The sequence below is a fragment of the Aythya fuligula genome, chromosome 4 (genome assembly GCF_009819795.1).
Source record: "Aythya fuligula isolate bAytFul2 chromosome 4, bAytFul2.pri, whole genome shotgun sequence".
Lineage (NCBI taxonomy): Eukaryota > Metazoa > Chordata > Aves > Anseriformes > Anatidae > Aythya > Aythya fuligula.
Window position 1 is genome coordinate 14,794,421 of NC_045562.1, and position 17,889 is coordinate 14,812,309.

At 41.9% G+C, this 17,889-nt stretch overlaps 1 protein-coding gene across 1 annotated transcript in view; it reads right to left on the reverse strand.

The window, feature by feature from the left end:
• The window catches only part of LOC116489046 (transmembrane protease serine 11E-like), a 39,492-nt gene that overhangs the window by 13,979 nt on the left and 7,624 nt on the right, over positions 1-17,889 (reverse strand). Inside the window, exons 2-5 of the mRNA XM_032187106.1 lie at positions 17,322-17,443; positions 16,471-16,589; positions 4,131-4,198; positions 1,316-1,479 (exon numbers count right to left, since the gene is read on the reverse strand). Of these exons, the coding sequence (XP_032042997.1) occupies positions 1,316-1,479; positions 4,131-4,198; positions 16,471-16,589; positions 17,322-17,443 (473 nt within the window). The remainder of the gene's footprint in view (positions 1-1,315; positions 1,480-4,130; positions 4,199-16,470; positions 16,590-17,321; positions 17,444-17,889) is intronic.

Sequence of the window (17,889 nt, forward strand, 5' to 3'; positions counted from 1 at the left end):
GTTCCTTTGTGTCATGGGTAACAATTGCACAATGCTAGTCCTGTAGTGAGTAGCAGACCTATGGAGTCAGTGTTTTATGGTTAACCTGGGACAGCCAAGAAAAGCAACAGGAAGTTTATCGTACAACTTAATCAAAGTAACACCGAGATGCCATCTTTTACTGAAACCAGATATTTAATAAAAACATAGTGATTCATTTGTATCAGCTAATTTTTTAACTAGCAACTAATCATAGAATCACAGAATATTACTGTAACAGCCCTGGTGCAGTTCAAGGTCAACTAAAACAGCTCTGAAGTGCTTCTCTCATTTACCAGACTGAATATAAACAACTAACCAGATAACTTGATGAGATCACAGTTATTCTTAACAAGCACTTTTGTACTTCTTCCAGTTTTGTCCTTTAACCAAGGCATCAAATTAAGATTCATTAAGCCATGACCTGACCAGCATTAAAAAAACAAAACAAAACAAAACACTACTACTGAAACCAAAACACAAGTCTTTCAGTCTCTTTGGTTGATGGTCACACACTATTTCTACCTGGAAGGAAACAGAAAAGTGGTGCTTCTTTGCCCAGAGGGATGCTACCCATCATCCCAAGCCACCCCAACGGTGGGATGGTTTGGCTGGTTGGGCCATTAAGAAACAAAGGTCGTTTGACAGCTCATATTTGAGCTTCCCTGCACTGCTGCATCTTGCCCATTTCAAGCACCAAGAGGCAGAACAACGGGTTGCTCCTGATCATTTCTGAGTGGGAATAAGCCTGGATCCATCCAGAATAGCATTTGACCTACGATTCTTGTTCATTCAACACAGCTGTCTGGTCTCTCTGCATCTTTGCTGGCTCAAGTGGTCTAGGTGGTATTAAGTGGTCTGCAAGGAATTGTGGTCCCCCCACCAAAAATTATTTTTTCCCAATGCATGTACTGTTTCCCCACAAAGTTTCCCCGTGCATTGTTTCCGCAATTTCAGGCTCCTCAAAGATAGAAAGACCTAAGGAGCATGTTTGTTTGCATGGCTGGGTACTGAAGCACTGTGCTGAGGTTCCTATTCTTTACCCTGACAGGAGTGTAAGGTTGATAATGCAGCCTGGAGGAAGAGCAAAATTGTACGGAGAGGGCACAAAGCATCTGCTCCTGTCAATCTTTATTTAAAAGACTTATGTGAGCTCTATACAGTGCCATTGATTTTGTTCCTACTTAACATCAGGGAAGACTCAATCTCAGTAACAGCCATCATCATAAGGGAAAAACAAGTCCCATCAATGAGAAGAGCACAAGAACTAGATTTAAGAGAGATGCAATATACTTACTTGAGACAGTAGAAGACCTGACAATTATTCGCAGGGGTCCGGTGTATTTTCTCAGGCCCCTCCGTAAGATCCTTTCAACTCTTTCTCGCAGTGCTTCCTTGCAATCCGTGGAGGAGAACCAGAATGTGAGCAAAGCTTCTGCCACCACACCATCAGCATCTGGACTGCAAACCAACAAAACAGTCTGGTTACCTCCAGCCTATTTTGGCTTTCTTAGTTTTCATCTTATCTCTTCTAGCAATAGCAATGTAGCAAAAGATTAGACACATGCTTGAACATTTTGTACATTTTTCAGAGTATGAATTGCTAAAAGAAATCCAAGCATCTGCTGAATTGTCTAATGTTCCTTAGGGTACGACAAGGCATGATGTTTTCTGTAAGTGGCCAGACCAATGTTACAATCCTGGAGTCTAAAAAAAGCAGTGACTGATTACATGTTTGGGATGCAAGACAAGGATGGAATGAACTGATTTGATTGCAATGAAAAGCTGGATATGCTGTACTTCAGAAACATAAGGCAGATGGTTAATTGTATCTGGACAGACCTTTCCAGGGTCCTGTACATGCACAGAAGAAAAATCTTAAATTGCCATTCAAAAAGGTATTTGAGGAAAGGCCAGAGACTATTCAACTTAATTCTCACCACCACAGCCTCATGAGAAATGTGAGTGTCTGCTTGGACATTCCTGGGAGAAAATGTGATTGATAACCTCACATCATGCCAACATTGAATGACACTCGGCAGCATCTCCCACAGTCTACTTATCACAGTCCAAAAGATGAATAAAAAAGGAGCCTTTTACATCTCATGGGAAAGTATGAGCTGCAGTTATGCTGGGACACACAGTTCCACAGTGGTTGCTGTAAATCCCACATGTGATCAGAAGAAAGGACAGGAATATACAAAGGACTGAAATCATCCAAAAGTAATGCTTATTTCTCCTTAGACAGAGCACCAGACATTGCAAGAGATGGAGTGCTAGACTACAAACACTGAAGTGTCTAATCTCGCATATTAAATCTTGCTCTACGCATGCAGATGGCTTGTTTTATCCTCGGTCATTACTCGGGGAAGATAAGAATGTGTACCAAGAACCTTCTTTCCTCTGCTTCTTTCTACCTGAGCCAAGAATGGCACAACCTACAAGAGATAGAATCTCAGTTACTTCGCACTTCATGCAGAGTGAGCTAAAAGTGGGTTGCTCTGTCTTAAACATCATTCAAATAGGAAAGTGAAAGAGAAGCTCTTCCAGTTACTTCTCACTACCTTGGACGGTTGTATTTATGTAGAGGAAAAACAATTAAAAATAGAAAGCAAGTAGCTTATACACACATCATGTAATCAGCCTTTGATAGTAGAAAAGAACATGCAGCAAAACAAAACAGATATTCCTGCATTGCCAGTGAAGGGCAACAAAAAGACCATGGGTTATTAGCCCACTGTAATATGCAAAAGTGCTTCACAGCTGAGCAGAAAGACACATTCCTTGCCTCAGGGATATCGTATTTGAGACCGAGTAGCTATATGTGAACTTTCCAACAGGCTGTTTTTTCCCGTAGTGCCAATTTCAGCATGACTGCCACTCCATTTATTTTCCAGATATTATCTGATTCAACTGTGGGTGTTGCTTTGCATTTCTGAGGTGTTCCCTCACCTCTCCCCCCACTCCTCTTCCTGTGCTGTGCCACGCTGGAATTACCATATCAACTCTTGCAAGCACACCACACCTCTCAAAACCCTCAGGTAAGTACAGACTGCCTTGAATCACTCACTGTATAACGAAAGTCTAGAGCCAAAGGCATCTAGTCAAGACATATTTTGGCTTTCTTAGTAAGCAGTGGGGATTCTTGCTAATATATTGCTTATGCTAAACGAAAAATACGCACAGTGCTTTCCAAAGAAATTCACAACAATGACCCTGATTATGAAGAGCTTGCATTCTAAGCACCTGAATAGCCATGAAGCTTGTGGGAAGAAATCTCTCTTATTAGGCTAAAAGATATATTTGAAGAAACAAACGAGTTTTAACACATACAAGTCTTGCATCCAGCACAACAGACCTCACAGCAGGTACCTCAGTCTGTTCTTGGGAACAAGACATTATGAAAGATACTACTTCTCCCTACCGATTGACCTGTCAGATCTTTAAACCACTTTGTCTACACTTACAACACGTCAGTATCTAAAACATTCCTAAAGCTACATTCAAATAACAACTTGTATGATTTGCCTAAGTGGGAGTTAAGCCAGGATAGAGTGGGAGCCCGGATTCCACAAACCATGGAAGAACAAGGAGAGATACATTCACAGCAGTAAGATCTTTGGGGCTGCTGTCATTAGTCTTGCATCTTTGATATGTGATTATTAAGACACAGAGCTCACTTATGGAGTGCTGTGCACTCACTCAGGAAAAAGAGCTTAGTATTACAATAGGGATTTCTATGGAAAAGGTCACTATCAGTACTCAACAGTAGTCAAAAACACCTATCAAAAGCTAGATACTACTGTCAAATAGAGATCAAATAAAATAAAATAAAACAAGAAAATAATTGCAATATCATAATCTCAGTGATGGTTCTCACCCCTTGAACTCAAAGAACAGGGGCAGATTCAGAGCAAGGTGACAAGAAGCAGCTCCTGCAAGGAAGGGCTGAGCAGACTGAAACTTTCAACTTAAAAAAAAAAAAAAAAAAGAAAAAAAGAAAAAAAAAGAGAGAGAGAGAGAAAACAGCTCTAGCTGGACCTGGTGCCTGGTGAGCATTTCATAACATCTCAATTGTATGCCTTTTCTTTTTTTTAAACAATCTCACATACCTCACTCTGACTAAGCGTGAACGGACGTATTTTTTCCTTAAAATGGAATTGTGAAATGTCTTGTCCATCTGTTGAAAAAAAGAAAAATAGTCAAATTAACAACAAAAAAACAGGGGAGAGAGATGCACTGCTGGAACAAGAATTTGGAAAAAATGTATTCAGTTACAAAATCACAGATTACAGAGCCTCAGAAACATAATCCAGCCCAACCTCTATATAAGATTTGTCACAGACTTTGCTCTGCTATTCCCCATTTTAGCTGAGGCACATCACAAAAAGCTAGCTTGTTTTTCTCTATATCCTATGGCTACATCAGTGTTCCACTAGACTACCCTCCTATCCACTGCTAGGCATAATTAGGGATGTTTATAAACATCCGGAAACATGCTGCAGCAACCTCCCCAAGCACATCCTTCTCAAAAAGGCTTACAGAAAGGACACAGCATGCTGTGCGCCGCACTGAACCTCTCTTGTAGCCTTTTTTGATAGAACATTTATCTTTGCTTTAAATTCTTATAGGACTAAGGATATCAGTGATCTCAAACTACAGCCCTCCCCCAGACACCCTTGCTATCTGCCACATGCTATTCTCACCAGAAATAGGAAGCCTTGGACTTGTTTTATAACTTTTGAGTATTAGGAATCAATGCCCAAATGACATCTTGGCTGGTATCTGCTTAACCACATCCTGCTTAAGGCTGAATGTTGTCTCAGGATTGCGTGACCAGTCTGAGACAATGCAGTGTGATATAACAGGGCAAGAAATTCTGCCAGGAATAGTTTGGGATCACTGAGGTATTGAGAAACAGCAAAGTCACAAGTGAGTTATGCAGTTCCTTGTACCAGCAAGACCCAGGAAATCAAACGCATACACCCTGTAAACATCGAACGTGTTACAGGAAAAATAAATAAATAAATGAATAAAGTAGAAATGCTTTACAAAATCATGTAAGTTTTTTGTTTTGGTTTGGTTGTTTATATTTTTTTTTTAGCACATAAAGGCTGTTTGATTCAGAACCAAGCCTTCACATTTTCAGCCCTTAAAAAAAAAAAAAAAAAAAGAATAGAAAAAAATAATCAAAGTTCTGGTAATGTATTTCAGATTCAGAAACAAGAAATCTGGTGTGATTCTCACAAATCTCCTCTTTTCAACCTCGGCTTCTGTAACACAAAGCCTGACATTGCTATGTATAGAATAATTTCAAGATTGAAACTGCCTTATTTTGAGTGATTTTAAGGTGAAAAGCATACACGAGGGGCAACAAAAACATTCTTGGTCACACACTGGGATGATGCCTTGCTGTTACTAACAGTTATCTGGAATTACTTAGGAATTCAGAAAACCAGAGAAAAGTCTATGGAAAAAGATATAGTGGACAGATATCAAGTGCAACAAGCTACTGCATATGCAAAATGCATTGCATACATGCATTTAGAAATTAAGAACAGGCATACATTTAGAAATTCAGAACAGCTTTGTGTTGCCTGTAATTCTGAAGCCTGTTTCCCTCGCCCCCTCTCCACACTTTGGATATTGGAAGTGTTCGTCCTCAGACAAAATGAGGATTTATTTTTTTTTTTTTAATATATGTCATATTATTTGCTTGTACTTCCTGTAACAATTTCAGATGCTTCACTGATGACTGTGTTAGCAGGACGTGCTGCTAGCTTTGTGGCACGTGTTATCTTCAGCTACACTGCCTCCAAAGATTTTAAGATCTTTGGGGCAGAGATTTTGCAGAGCACAAAGCACCATGCAAACGAGAGCGAGCTTTGAGCTGTGCTGCTGTATGTGTCAAGCCTCTACATTGCAAAAGAGAAAAGCAAAAGCAGGCTGATTTTACACTTAGGTAAGAATTTGCAACCTCTTGCAAGGGAGGGTGAAGTTAATGTGACCTGTCTGAAACCTGTATCTCCTCCTGGTGATAATATTTTCAATCCATCTGTATTCTCTCATCTCTGAGAATGCAAGTGTTTTTGCTACACTTGCCATTTGCATTTCTGTAACAGAAATGTGGATCCTTGCTTCTGCTCCCCATTCTCTTGCACACATTTGCTACAGCCTGAGCAGTTCATATTATTTACTCGAGCCATGTTCAGCTTTCTCCTCATCCTGGACCACTTCCTAGATGTTCTGTGCAGACTGGTCAGGAACACTACGTCCTGTGGCAGAGGGATTTTCAGTGACATCAGAGAAAAAACTATTACACACAACACTTTTTTACAATAAATAAATAAATAAATAAATCTAAGGAGTCCAAATGCAATTGAACTATCAGCAATAGATATTGTTTTCAGGAAGTTCAAAAGGGATGCTGGAGTTATTTTATGGAGGAACAGTAAGTGTTTGATTTAAAATTATACCAACATTACTGGATTTGTGTTACTTCCATGCTCTCACAATTTCTTATCTCAACGAGAAAGGAACCTATTTTCCTGTTACACGCTGTCATTAATTTTCTCCTTCTTAGGATTTGCCTTATTTCTACATCACCAATAGATTGAAAACACCAAGTGGAGAGTGTTTGTCTTTAGTTATCCTTACAGACTCTTCAACACCTTCAAACCTGACCAGAATTTTTTTTCCACTTTTGTAACCTGCCATATCTTATTAGGAAAGGCATGCTAGCCAAATGTCTGCACTGTGACCCCTAACTCTCACACTGCTGATAAATTAACTTGACAGATACGAATCTGTCCCAAATGTACTCTTTTATATTCATACAGAGTTCACATTAAGAGGAAAAAAATCAGAGAGATGCTTTCTGATGATAGCTCGCAAAGATTAATTGTCTATCCCACATTTTTACCATAAATCATCTGGTGAAAACTTTCACACCCATAGCCAACAATAAACATTTTTCTCCAATGTGCCTGTAGCTTTCTTCTCAGCCTGAGTCATAACCCTGGAAGCAAAAGTAACTAGAACTTTGCCCAGTAACTAGGTGGGACCCAGTCCTGCTTGGGTGAAGCACCTACACTCATTTAAAGCATTTTGTTTTGATTGCAGCCACTGAAAAGAGATGCTGTCACGTTCAGATCCCTTAATTTCACCTCTGATCACTTGTTTTCCTGGCCATTGTCTACCAGCTGCTGGATGGTGACTACTGCTTAAAAAAAATAATAAAAATAAAATAAAATAAACAGCTTCTCTCTTTCTCTCTATGCATTACATTTTCTAAGGCAAATTGGACTTCACCCTTGTACTCTGCTTGATCTGTGCTTCTACAGTAGTTAGTAGTGGCCAGTAACAAAGATACGAGAAGAGGGCAAAACGCTCCCACCTGTACAAACCCAGCCACAAAGGAGATTTCTTCCTTGTTCCTTGCAGCCAGAAGTTTTACACCTTGATGAATAAGACTTGTTTTTCTATTCTGCCTCAGGTGACTCTGGATCTCATCGTTACCATCTTTTTTCTTGTGTCACACCATGTCAGCAGGGCCAGCCCTCTGAGCAACCTACCAAAAGCTTTTCCTGATGTCAGATTCAGCTGATACACCTCCTTCCCTGGGACCCAAAAGAAAAGCAAGCTCTGTAAGTGGGTCACGTGCGACAGCGATCACATTGCTCCACTGTGGGATGAAGCTGACCTGGGCTGGGATTGTTCAGATGTGTAGCAGGGTCTGGAAGTGACCCAGCAAGGCCAGTGTGCCTTGCTTTCTCCCACTACACATGGCTCTGTCACAAGGCAAAGATTCATCAAAAAAAGTTCTTCTTAAATCTAGTTTGACAGAACTTGTGTGAGATACTTGCTGAACCCACTGCATTACGCATGTGGGATGTTGAAAGGCATTCATTAGGTTTGGGAGCAAATCCTCTTGCTGCTCAGTACTATCACACTTCTGCCTGCCGCCAGCTTAGTCCTTCTACAGCTACCTTCATGCTAACACTCTTCCCTTCGTCTTAATAGCTCATTGGGAAGTAAAGCCTATTATCAGTGATTTTATTTTATTTTATTTTAAAGTTTTCCAACCATAAATAACTATAACGCGTTGCCTGATTCAGTGAACCCCTCCAGTACTTTACAGTAACAGTACAATACAAATTACTACTAATCACTTGGGTTAATTTTGTACCAAACTCGGTGGCCAATTTGCATACAATCTGCTGAGAGATCCAGCAGCTGACTGTCACGTAGTAGCAGCTTGCTTGGGAGCCTGGTATATCCCCTACCCTGGTTTCAATTGAGGGGTTAGTCGGGAACTCTACCAAGGACTGAATGAAAAGAGGGCAGGAAGATAGTTGGACAGGCACAGCAAGAGAAGCTGAACCTGGACCTGTCCTGAACCAGGATGTGGACACCACAATCCTCTTAGAAACAGAGACACCAATTACTCACAGCAGTGGCAACCATAAAGCCCCACTGTTTGCCTGAGGTGAAGAGAATGGACCTGAAAGAGAAGGAGTGTAATAATCCGCAGGCCTCCGGCAAACCAGAAGATCAGAAACTTTCCCAGCAGAAACCACACAAAGACAGCATGTGTCATACCCAGCACAGTGGGCAAGGGCAGCGTGATCCTCTGCATCTGCAAACATCAGCACAAAACTCTGCACCGGGGTTTAATCTAGCTCAACTGCTAAAGCTGGGAGATGAGTAAGCACCGACTGCACTACAGTGAGCTCAGCTGGACAGTTCTTTGAGGCATCGGCTGCAACAGAAATAACTGACCACGCACACTAGTTCCTAAAGGGACTGGTCTTTCAGATGGAAGAAATTAAGAAGGTTAATACCTGGAAGAATGTCAAGATTTATAGTATCATGCTCATCCCTAGTGCAACCAATCTGAAAGGCATGTCACGGCATTAGGGTTTCATTACAGCCATGTAATAGCAACAGCTGGAATTAAGGTCACCTGAGTATTCCCACCCCTACTCCCAGCTTTCAATTGCCCGTAATTAGCTTCCTAAAACTTTCACACCGCAACTGAAATTTTGCCCACTTGGGAAGGAGATTTTCCAAAATTTGGAGAGAAAAATCCAAATTTGGATAGAAACCCATCTAGGCCAAAATCCAGAGAAGGTTGATTTCTTTTTTTTCCCCCAAAAAGTTGGTATGAAGTTGAAATAGAGGAATGAACAGCTCTTAGGACACGGCTAATTCATAAAATCTAGGATAGATCTAGGAGAGATCAAGTCATGTATTCAGGTTACAAGTGCCCAGATAGCACCAATCACACAAGTACAGTACCGAAATTGGATTCTCCCTCCTGACAACACCATGTTTTAAACAACTACTGTCTTGACCAGCCAGATTTTGATCTCAGTGACACCAGTTCACATCTTGAATCACTTCATTCATTTAATTGCCAGTAAACAATGTAGTAATTCTGGATCATGGGTCTATAATTAAGATAAGATTCTATCCTTAATCACACACACTATCGATAACTGCCCTTTATTTCATTTTGAATTCCTTTTTCCACCTCACGTTCACATCCATTTTCATTGTGCCCATTTTACACCTCTTTATCTTGTCACACACTGGATCTGAATTTGAGTTACTTATTTTGGGGGATGGAGGGTGTTATATTATGATACTGCAGACTTTGTACACCCTTTTTAGACCTTCTGCCTTGATTAACCGGGGGTGGGGGGACAGGGAAGAGAAATCAGTTTGTATGTTTATTACTTGAGAAAACCACATTGTATTAAGAAGCTTAAGAATAACTACATATAAGTTAAAGAAAGAAAGATGGATATTAGGCACACTGTCAATGACTGTAGCCATTTCACCCTAGAAATGCTGCTTAGGTAGAGCACACTAACAGCTTGAAATCTTACTGGTAGGAAAATCACTAAACAGCAGCTTCTTGCACTACGCTGCATCAATGAAAGTACATCATATTTTCCTCTTTTTTTTTTTTCCCCCCGCTCCCTGTGTTACTGTGACCTGTGAAAACAGGAAAAACTGGAAACAAATCAAAGCAAGAAAGCATCTAAGTTTTGAAAACAATACAGCATATGCCTCTACCAGAAGTCTTTCTTCCTTTGATTTTGATTGGAATTTACAAAAAAAATTAAAAAAATGGTTTACAATTGAGAAGCAAGTGCTGTCTGTGAGTTATTTCCTCTCTCAGCATACAGCATTCCACCTATGTCTTTAAAACCACACCTGTAGTGCTCAGTGTAGCCTCAACCTCTAATTCCAGCGCCAGATAAACAAGCCATCAAACTGCCATCTTGCCCACTGTCACATTGCCACGTTTCCCACTTGGCGAAATTACCATGGAAAGCTGCTTTCTGCTTTGTTTACAGCCTTGATCACCCATAGAGGGCACCCTTATTGTGTCCTGCTAATCCAAGGGCAGTGCTTCCACTTTGCAAGAAGTGTTCCCTTAAAATAAAGCTTGCCAAACAGAAGTTGTCAAATACTCTAAATTCATGCTAGGATTTTTCCTCACAGTGATCCTTAGAAATACTTTCTACAAAGGAAACAAGAATATTGCTTTCATTGTACAACATTATTTTGCAGGAAAAAAAAAAAGGGAAAAAAAAGGTAAGTATTGTTAGAAAATCTCTAACTTAATTTTTCATATTTTTTTTTTTCCGTTTTCCTACTACAGGAATAATTCTAAATAAAAATGCTACCAGTGAAAAACAAGAAAAACTTTCAGTAGAAGTTCTGACCTTTTTGCCTCATGTTAGTACTAAGCAAGTACTTCAGTGACTGTATGCAGTGCCTAGGAATACCCAGGTTTAAATAAGGAATAAAGTTTTAAAACTTGGGACTGTATCTGAAAACACTAACAAATTTCTTTTGAAACTTATTAAAAACAGCAAAACTTAATTAGTATTTGTCTGAAAAGTTATCAGAAAGATTTGGCTGGTGCAGCTACTATAATTTCTATATGATCTGACTATTTTATCTTTGATTTTCTTCAATGTTTCAGGGCCTGAGAGGGGAAAAATGATTTACAAGGGCAGGGGCAGTGGGCAGGGAAATAGCACATGCAGCAAATGAAGCTACATGATACTTGTAGTGACCATTGCTTCAACTTGCTGTTAAAAAAAAAAAAAAAAAAAAAAGTCAAGTTAGACTCCTCTGAACTTCAGCACACTCGCTTTCCCAGGACATGCTCAGTTATCACCTGTACATTAGCCCTCACAGCCTGGTTTCCCAGAGCAAATACAGTCTCTAGGACTGTTTCAAAAAACTCCTGGCTTGGGGATCTACTGCTGAATTAACCTCCAGACCCAGGGACCACAAGGTATTGATCAAGCAAACCACATGTGTCTGAGCTTTACCTTATCAGCTCTGTGGAAGGTGCAATGAACACCTCGTGTACAGTTCCAGTCAGCTTTGCTACTAGCTCTTAGCCCTAAAGAGACCGTATTTCACCTTCCTCTGTCTCCCAAAAAACATAGTTTGGCTCCCCAGGAAGACTTGTCTCATGTTTGACCCCAAAAAAGCTAAGTGCTATGAGACAGCAGTCTCACCTACTCATTCACTACTGCCAGAGCTTTCAGTCAGGCTTCATTCATCTCACATGGAAAGCTCAGCCAGTACTGCAGGCTTTGTCCCTGCAGATGGGATTGTAAGCTACTCACGACTCAAATCACAATGATCGAAAGCTTATAACTGGATATGAAACAGAGAGGCAGCCTTTCAGTAATGAGAAGTGTCCTGTTGAAGGATAATCTAATTGCCAAAAAGGGTTATCAAGAATTAAAGCTCTATTTTCCACAGAAACATAAGTGTCTACACAGGAGTTGAAGGAATGATCACAAAAACTTGACTAGTGTGATGAGGGTGAGTAAAACCTGAGTGTGCCAATGAAACCTTTCCTGATCATCTGTAAGCACCTGAAAAATTCTTTTGTCTCTGGGGATCTCTTCGTGGGTGTTGAAGTAGCTTTATGGATTGGGCCTCTCAGCTCTCTCCAACTCAGTTCTCCATCTGTACAGTGGAAACATCAGTGCCTGGGAGCTGGGAGACCGCAGCGTGCTTTGGTTGGTTGTAACTGGAACGTGCTGAAGCCGCTGAGATCCTGCACTGCACCACTGACAATGCAAAGGATGGAGTCAGCTCCCACTGCATCCCACCAGTGTCTTCTGTGGTGGAAGCAGCTAAGGGCACTGGATTCAGCTAACAAGCCCCATTTGTGGCCACAAAGTGTCAGGGAAGGTGCAGAGCTGCAAAGAGCTTCTGGGTACGAAATGCTGCCCTTGACAGTCCTTGGGATTCTCGCTCACCTTTAGCAGCACAAAGAGCAGGAGATCTGTATGCAAGGTTGTGCAGGGACGTGCCTGCCCCCCAACTGCTCTCAGAGAAATATGTCAACAGACATCACCTCCCAGGGGAGTAAACTGTCTCATTCCTTCCTAGCTCCATTACAGGGACTCATCAACAGGTCCTTAAAACAACCAAGAACAGGCACGGTCATCAGAACCACCCTGCAGCATTTCCTGTGGTATCACAAGAGCAATACTCAGCAGAGCCACTACTTCTAAACTAAAACTGCACTGATTCATTTCTATCAGGCAGGGCACATCTCAAGAGCTGTATCCATCAAAAACTTTTCCTAGTGTCCATAGATAAGAATGCAGAAGATTCTTTGTTCACTTCAAATCATGGAAGCAAGATGTTTGTTTCTAGAAGAGATGCCATGACACGGTATGGAGTTCAGAGGCAAGAATTACTTAAGAAATTCTATGACTTCAATAGAAACACTGGGATAGACAGTTTTCCAGGGAAAGTGCCTAGCTATCCTGTTAATACAATCCTCAACCACTCTGCTCAGATCCAGCCAGGTAGTTTTGTGTTGCTTGTGATGGTGCCAGGAAGGGGGAGAGCCGAGGTACCTTGTAGAGGGGAAATCCATGCCACTCCACTCTGTGGCTTGAGGCACTGATGGTGAGGAAAAAACACCTTACGTCTCCCCCAGGCACCCCATAGCCAAGGAGGGAGCCATGCGAAACTCCTACCTGAAGAATATCCATCCATCACAGCCTGGCTTAAAGTCACACAGGAGCAGGAGAGAGTATGGGGTAGCGAACGGGTACATGTGCAAGTCACTGGTGGGCAGGGTAAAAGCTGCTTTTCTCTCATATCTAGACATTTGCCAGCCTTCTGCTAAGGCAACTTCTCTTTAAATGGTAAAGTGCTCATTTCAAGTCCTCTTCAGCACACAACTCCTTCACTTGGTATCAGAGACTGCTTTTCAAATGACCTCCACTTTCCTCCTTGCACATGGGGCAGTGGGTGCTGCTGCCTGGGATCAGCCTGGTCACTGAGGTCTATCTAGAGCTGGCTGTCTCAGTTCCTGCTGCACTTCGGGGTCTTTAGATGAAGAAGAAAAGCTTAGAACAGGGCTTTGGACATCTCCCCCAGATGATGTTACTAAGAGGATGACTAGGGCCTTCAAGACACTCTTAGAAAATTCAAAAGCAGAATGAAGAGATTTTGTGTGAGAAGAAAAAACCCCAAGCCTGGTGCAGGAGCTACAGAAAACCAGAGGTAATGGTCACGTAGGAAAACAGTGGCATCTAAGATGATGCTTGGATGATCTGCACATAAGCGAACCCACTAAGAAGTAGAGGCTCGCTGTGGAAGGAGCCATTAAGGCTGCAACTGTGCCCTTTGTACTCAGCTCAAGAGGGAAGGGTCCAGCACAGTGGATTTTAGGCTGGGAAGGGAAGAACGACTGGTCCAGCTAGAAAAACAAGGAGGCTCTGGCAGGCTGGAACATCTCTTCCCACAGTGGCATTCAGTCAGGTCTGCTCTTTCATGAGAAGACAAAGGGAACCCTTAGGGCCGCTTGTAGGAAGCCATGCAGGGAGCAGATAGCTTTCATCATCTGTTCCTCAGTCCCCCCAGCTCCACCCCACAACACATTTTCCAGACTTTCCAGTCAGCCCTGCGATGTTGACTGGTGCACTGGCTTCATCAGCTCTTTGGCATGATCTCGCTGCATTCCCTCCGCCTTCAATGAGATAAGAGAGTAGGGAATGTCGTTCACATAATGGGTGTTACTATTCAGCTGTGGAAACCAAAGCTAACACCAGAATGTTTTCTGCTAGTCCCAAGGAAGGCAAAGGATGACCTCTCTACAGGATCAAAAACATTTTTCCTCGGGAAACATCACCACTCAGAAGAGCTCCTTTCAGGGTTTTTCTGGGGACAAACAAAGGAGGCTTCATCAGGGAGGGATCAGAGAAGGGAACACTCGAAGGGAGTTGCACTACCTCAGGTAATTTGAATGCTTCTGATTATCAGAGATGATTCACTTCTGTTCACTTTGCACCAAGTATTGTGAAAGATGCTGCATTTATCTGCATTGACTCACTGTTTCACAACATGAGCTTAGGTATCGTTACTACTAATGACGACTGGAAGGCTTGGGCATCCAGAACTCTGAACCCAACTGGGGAAGACTACAAAGGATTTTGGTAAAACCAAACACATCGGGAAACATGATTAAAAACAGAACAAAAAAAAATCACTCAACCCTCTCCACCTCTACTTAAAAGACAGTGTGAAAATGCTGCTGATGAAAGTGTAGGTGTTCTGAGACAGCTGTCCTAAGAAGTCATGAGGATATTTCTGTCTCTACAAAGATTGCTTTGATTTTTTTCACCACTAACTGAGTTTTGCTTGGGCAGAATCAGACTTAGAGAGAGCATATTGTTGTTCGTTAGTCCATGGAGTCACTTAAAAAAAACACTTATGGATAATGCTCAGTCTCACCCAGCAAAGAACTCAGAAGATTTGAAAGACTGAGCTAGAAGCTAATACCTGAATTAAAGACCACTTGAAAGAAAAGTCACAGGAATAAGGGAAAGGAAACAGTTCTCTGTATGCATGTTATGGCATTACTTATCTGGTACAATTAACATGCTCTGAAATTACATTTCTCAGTGCTCAACCAGTATTCCTTCCAGTATTTACTGTCACTACTGTTGGAAGTACTTGACACCCATAGAGGAGACAACGTTTCTTAAGCATTAGCTTCTATTCCGGTATCTGAATTAACAGCCAGATTCAGAGGGCATTCTGATTGCACTGGACACCGTATGAAATAACTTCTTGGCTAAAATTAGCATCTCCTTGCCAAAGGAGACATTAAAAAAAAAAAAAAAAAAAGTAATGCAGTGGGAGAAAGGGATTCAACTTTACTCACTAAGTGTTCTTCCTCAAAGTTTTCTCCTTAGTCCCTGCCTTCCTCCCACCTCAGCAATACGTCTCATGCTCAGGGAGAACATTCCCTCTCCAAGGTCCTATCACAAGGTTAAAAGCCTGCAATTATTAGGTAACAGTTGTCAATTGGTAGCACCTAAGTAAATGCAGCTTATGTAAGACTCTATACACACAGACATGCACCAGAAGCAGATCTTGTGAAATACAATACAGTCCCTGGTAGGCAAAGGGGGCAGAAGGGAAACAAATGCACGAAAGGAGGACAACTCGACCAAGATGTCCAAGGCCCTCAGCAGTGCAGTTGGGAAGAGATGTTAGCACTGCTAAATCCTGCTTCTCCAGGACAACGTTCATCACAGCATAGACTTTGTTATGAACAAATGGCACGTCCCTAAATTAAATGACAGTGGGGCGCAAAGCATTGATTGTCCTATTAACTGAGTATCTGCGCAAGGTTGCTAAACAGGAGGTAGGAGATACGTATCAGACCCTAATGAATGAAATACAAAAAGATACAAGCACAATCACATGCTTATGGCTGTAAAGAGCTGAACTCTGTAATTATCATCTGCGGGGAAGTGGCTCAAAGAGAAAACAAGAAAGGAAATTGCAATGTATCTATTTATTTCCATAGCTACTGTATGAGCACCCTCTACTATTTGTAGGAGAGTTTCCCAACAAAACATACCAAAGGAGCAGGAAAAGGACTTGTGTATTGTTTTCTCAACATCAGCAGCAGCCTGACAGATAGAGCTCCCCACCCCGTAAAGGAGAGGGTGTAAAAGCATGCTTTCCTTAGAGACAGCAGGGTAGCAGGAAAGCCAGCAAGCAGTGCCAGGTAGCTAGCTATAAGGTAGGGGAGGAGGGAAATAATTTGGAGTCTGATGAGCTCTGTCAGTATAGGTTGGTCTCTTGCATGCCTGATGCTGCATATATACACGTGTAAGTGCATACAGCAGACAGGCTGGGGAAGGAGAAGACAGAGAAAGTGTTTGCTGATGTAAGAGGAAGCCAAGAATATTGCAAATATCTACTAAATGGGCTAAAACAAGTGGATTTGGTCTGCCAGGTATGAACATGACCCTCATGTTATCCATTGCCCATGTCTGCTAACTGTGGGGGCAGACCACCAAAGGCTCGTGTCAATTCACATTATCATCACACAGTCCTAAATAAAAGAAAGGCACAACAGTCCCAACTTACCAGTCTCTCAACCCTCTCGCTCAGGTCTCTGAACTTCCCTGAGGTCTGTCTGGACAACTCGTTACTGTACCGGATATTGGTGATTTTTACGTTGCCGCTGTAATAGAACAGCCTCTGATCTGCAAGGGAGAGAAGAGGAACAGGCAATACTCACAATGCACCGAGACCCATAAACTTACTGAAGGGTTTGGGGCTGACTGCACAGATGTCCAGGGAGCGGTTAACCTGTATCCAACCCATTCACATAATTCTGAAAGCTGGGAACTCAGGAACAAGAAATCATTTCTGTTGGTGAGCCGTGCCAGGTAGTAACAAAAAGCCCAGTTTCTCCAGCAGGTACTTTTCTGGCCGACCGGCAGCAGTACATGCACACAGGATCACAAGTAGCATCCTCCTGATCAGCTGCTTTCCTTCCTGGCCCACTTATCCACACAATGCTGAGCACTGGCATGCAGCTGCTGGGGATCAGGGCAGGGGAACGGGGAAACACCATGGGTAGAATCAAGCAGGAGGCTTAGCTTGTCACTCGCTTAACAGAGGCCAGAAGGCTCATGTGTTGACCTCATCACAGAAGAAGATCATGAGGAAGACATGAAAGGAGTGAAAGCGAGTGAAAGGCAACAGAAACCACAGCCTTAACCACCCTGCACAGCAGGAAATGTTCCTGAGAAGAGATCTGCAAAGATGCTAAATGTGGATGGAAAGAGTGCCAGAGAAAACAGTGGATTTCCCCCAAATAAGCTTTAGTTAGACTGATGGAAAATGAACTCCCAGCACTGTGGGCCTCAAATAGCACAGGAGAGATGCACTTAACAGAGTCACAGAAGAGTGGTAAGCTCTGTAAAACTTACCATATGCCAGAAAATAAACTAGGAGACCAATGGTGATGGCTGCTGCCACTGCTGTTCCAATAACAATTAGTGCAATTTTCCAGGGCTCAAGATGTCTTATTTTGATGGCTGGCTGATGAATTCTGAAAAAAAGAAAAAAAAGGGGGGGGGAATAAATATCTAAGAGATGCTTTTCAATTAAAAACAAACAAACAAACAAAACCACAAGGTGCAGATGCTAAAGTTTTCTCCCTTAGTATCAGCTGATTCTTCCCACTAGTATTAAGTGACTTCTCATCCAACACCCTTGAAAATGAAACCATGACTCAAGGCTATTTTGAAATATATGCTGACATATGCCAAGAGCCACAGAAAACAGATGCAGGTGTTTTGTTTGTTTGTTTGTTTTAAGGGCTCAATTAAATAGGCGTCCCACTAAGGACTTTCTTACAATCCCTGACTGGAAATTTCCAAGAATAAAACTGTTATTCTCGTTCTTCAGCTAGCTGAACTCTTGTACAGCAATGTAAGCAGCTTTCAAGAGGTTAAATAAGTCAGTTATCACAGACATACTAGTGCCTTTGCTCCT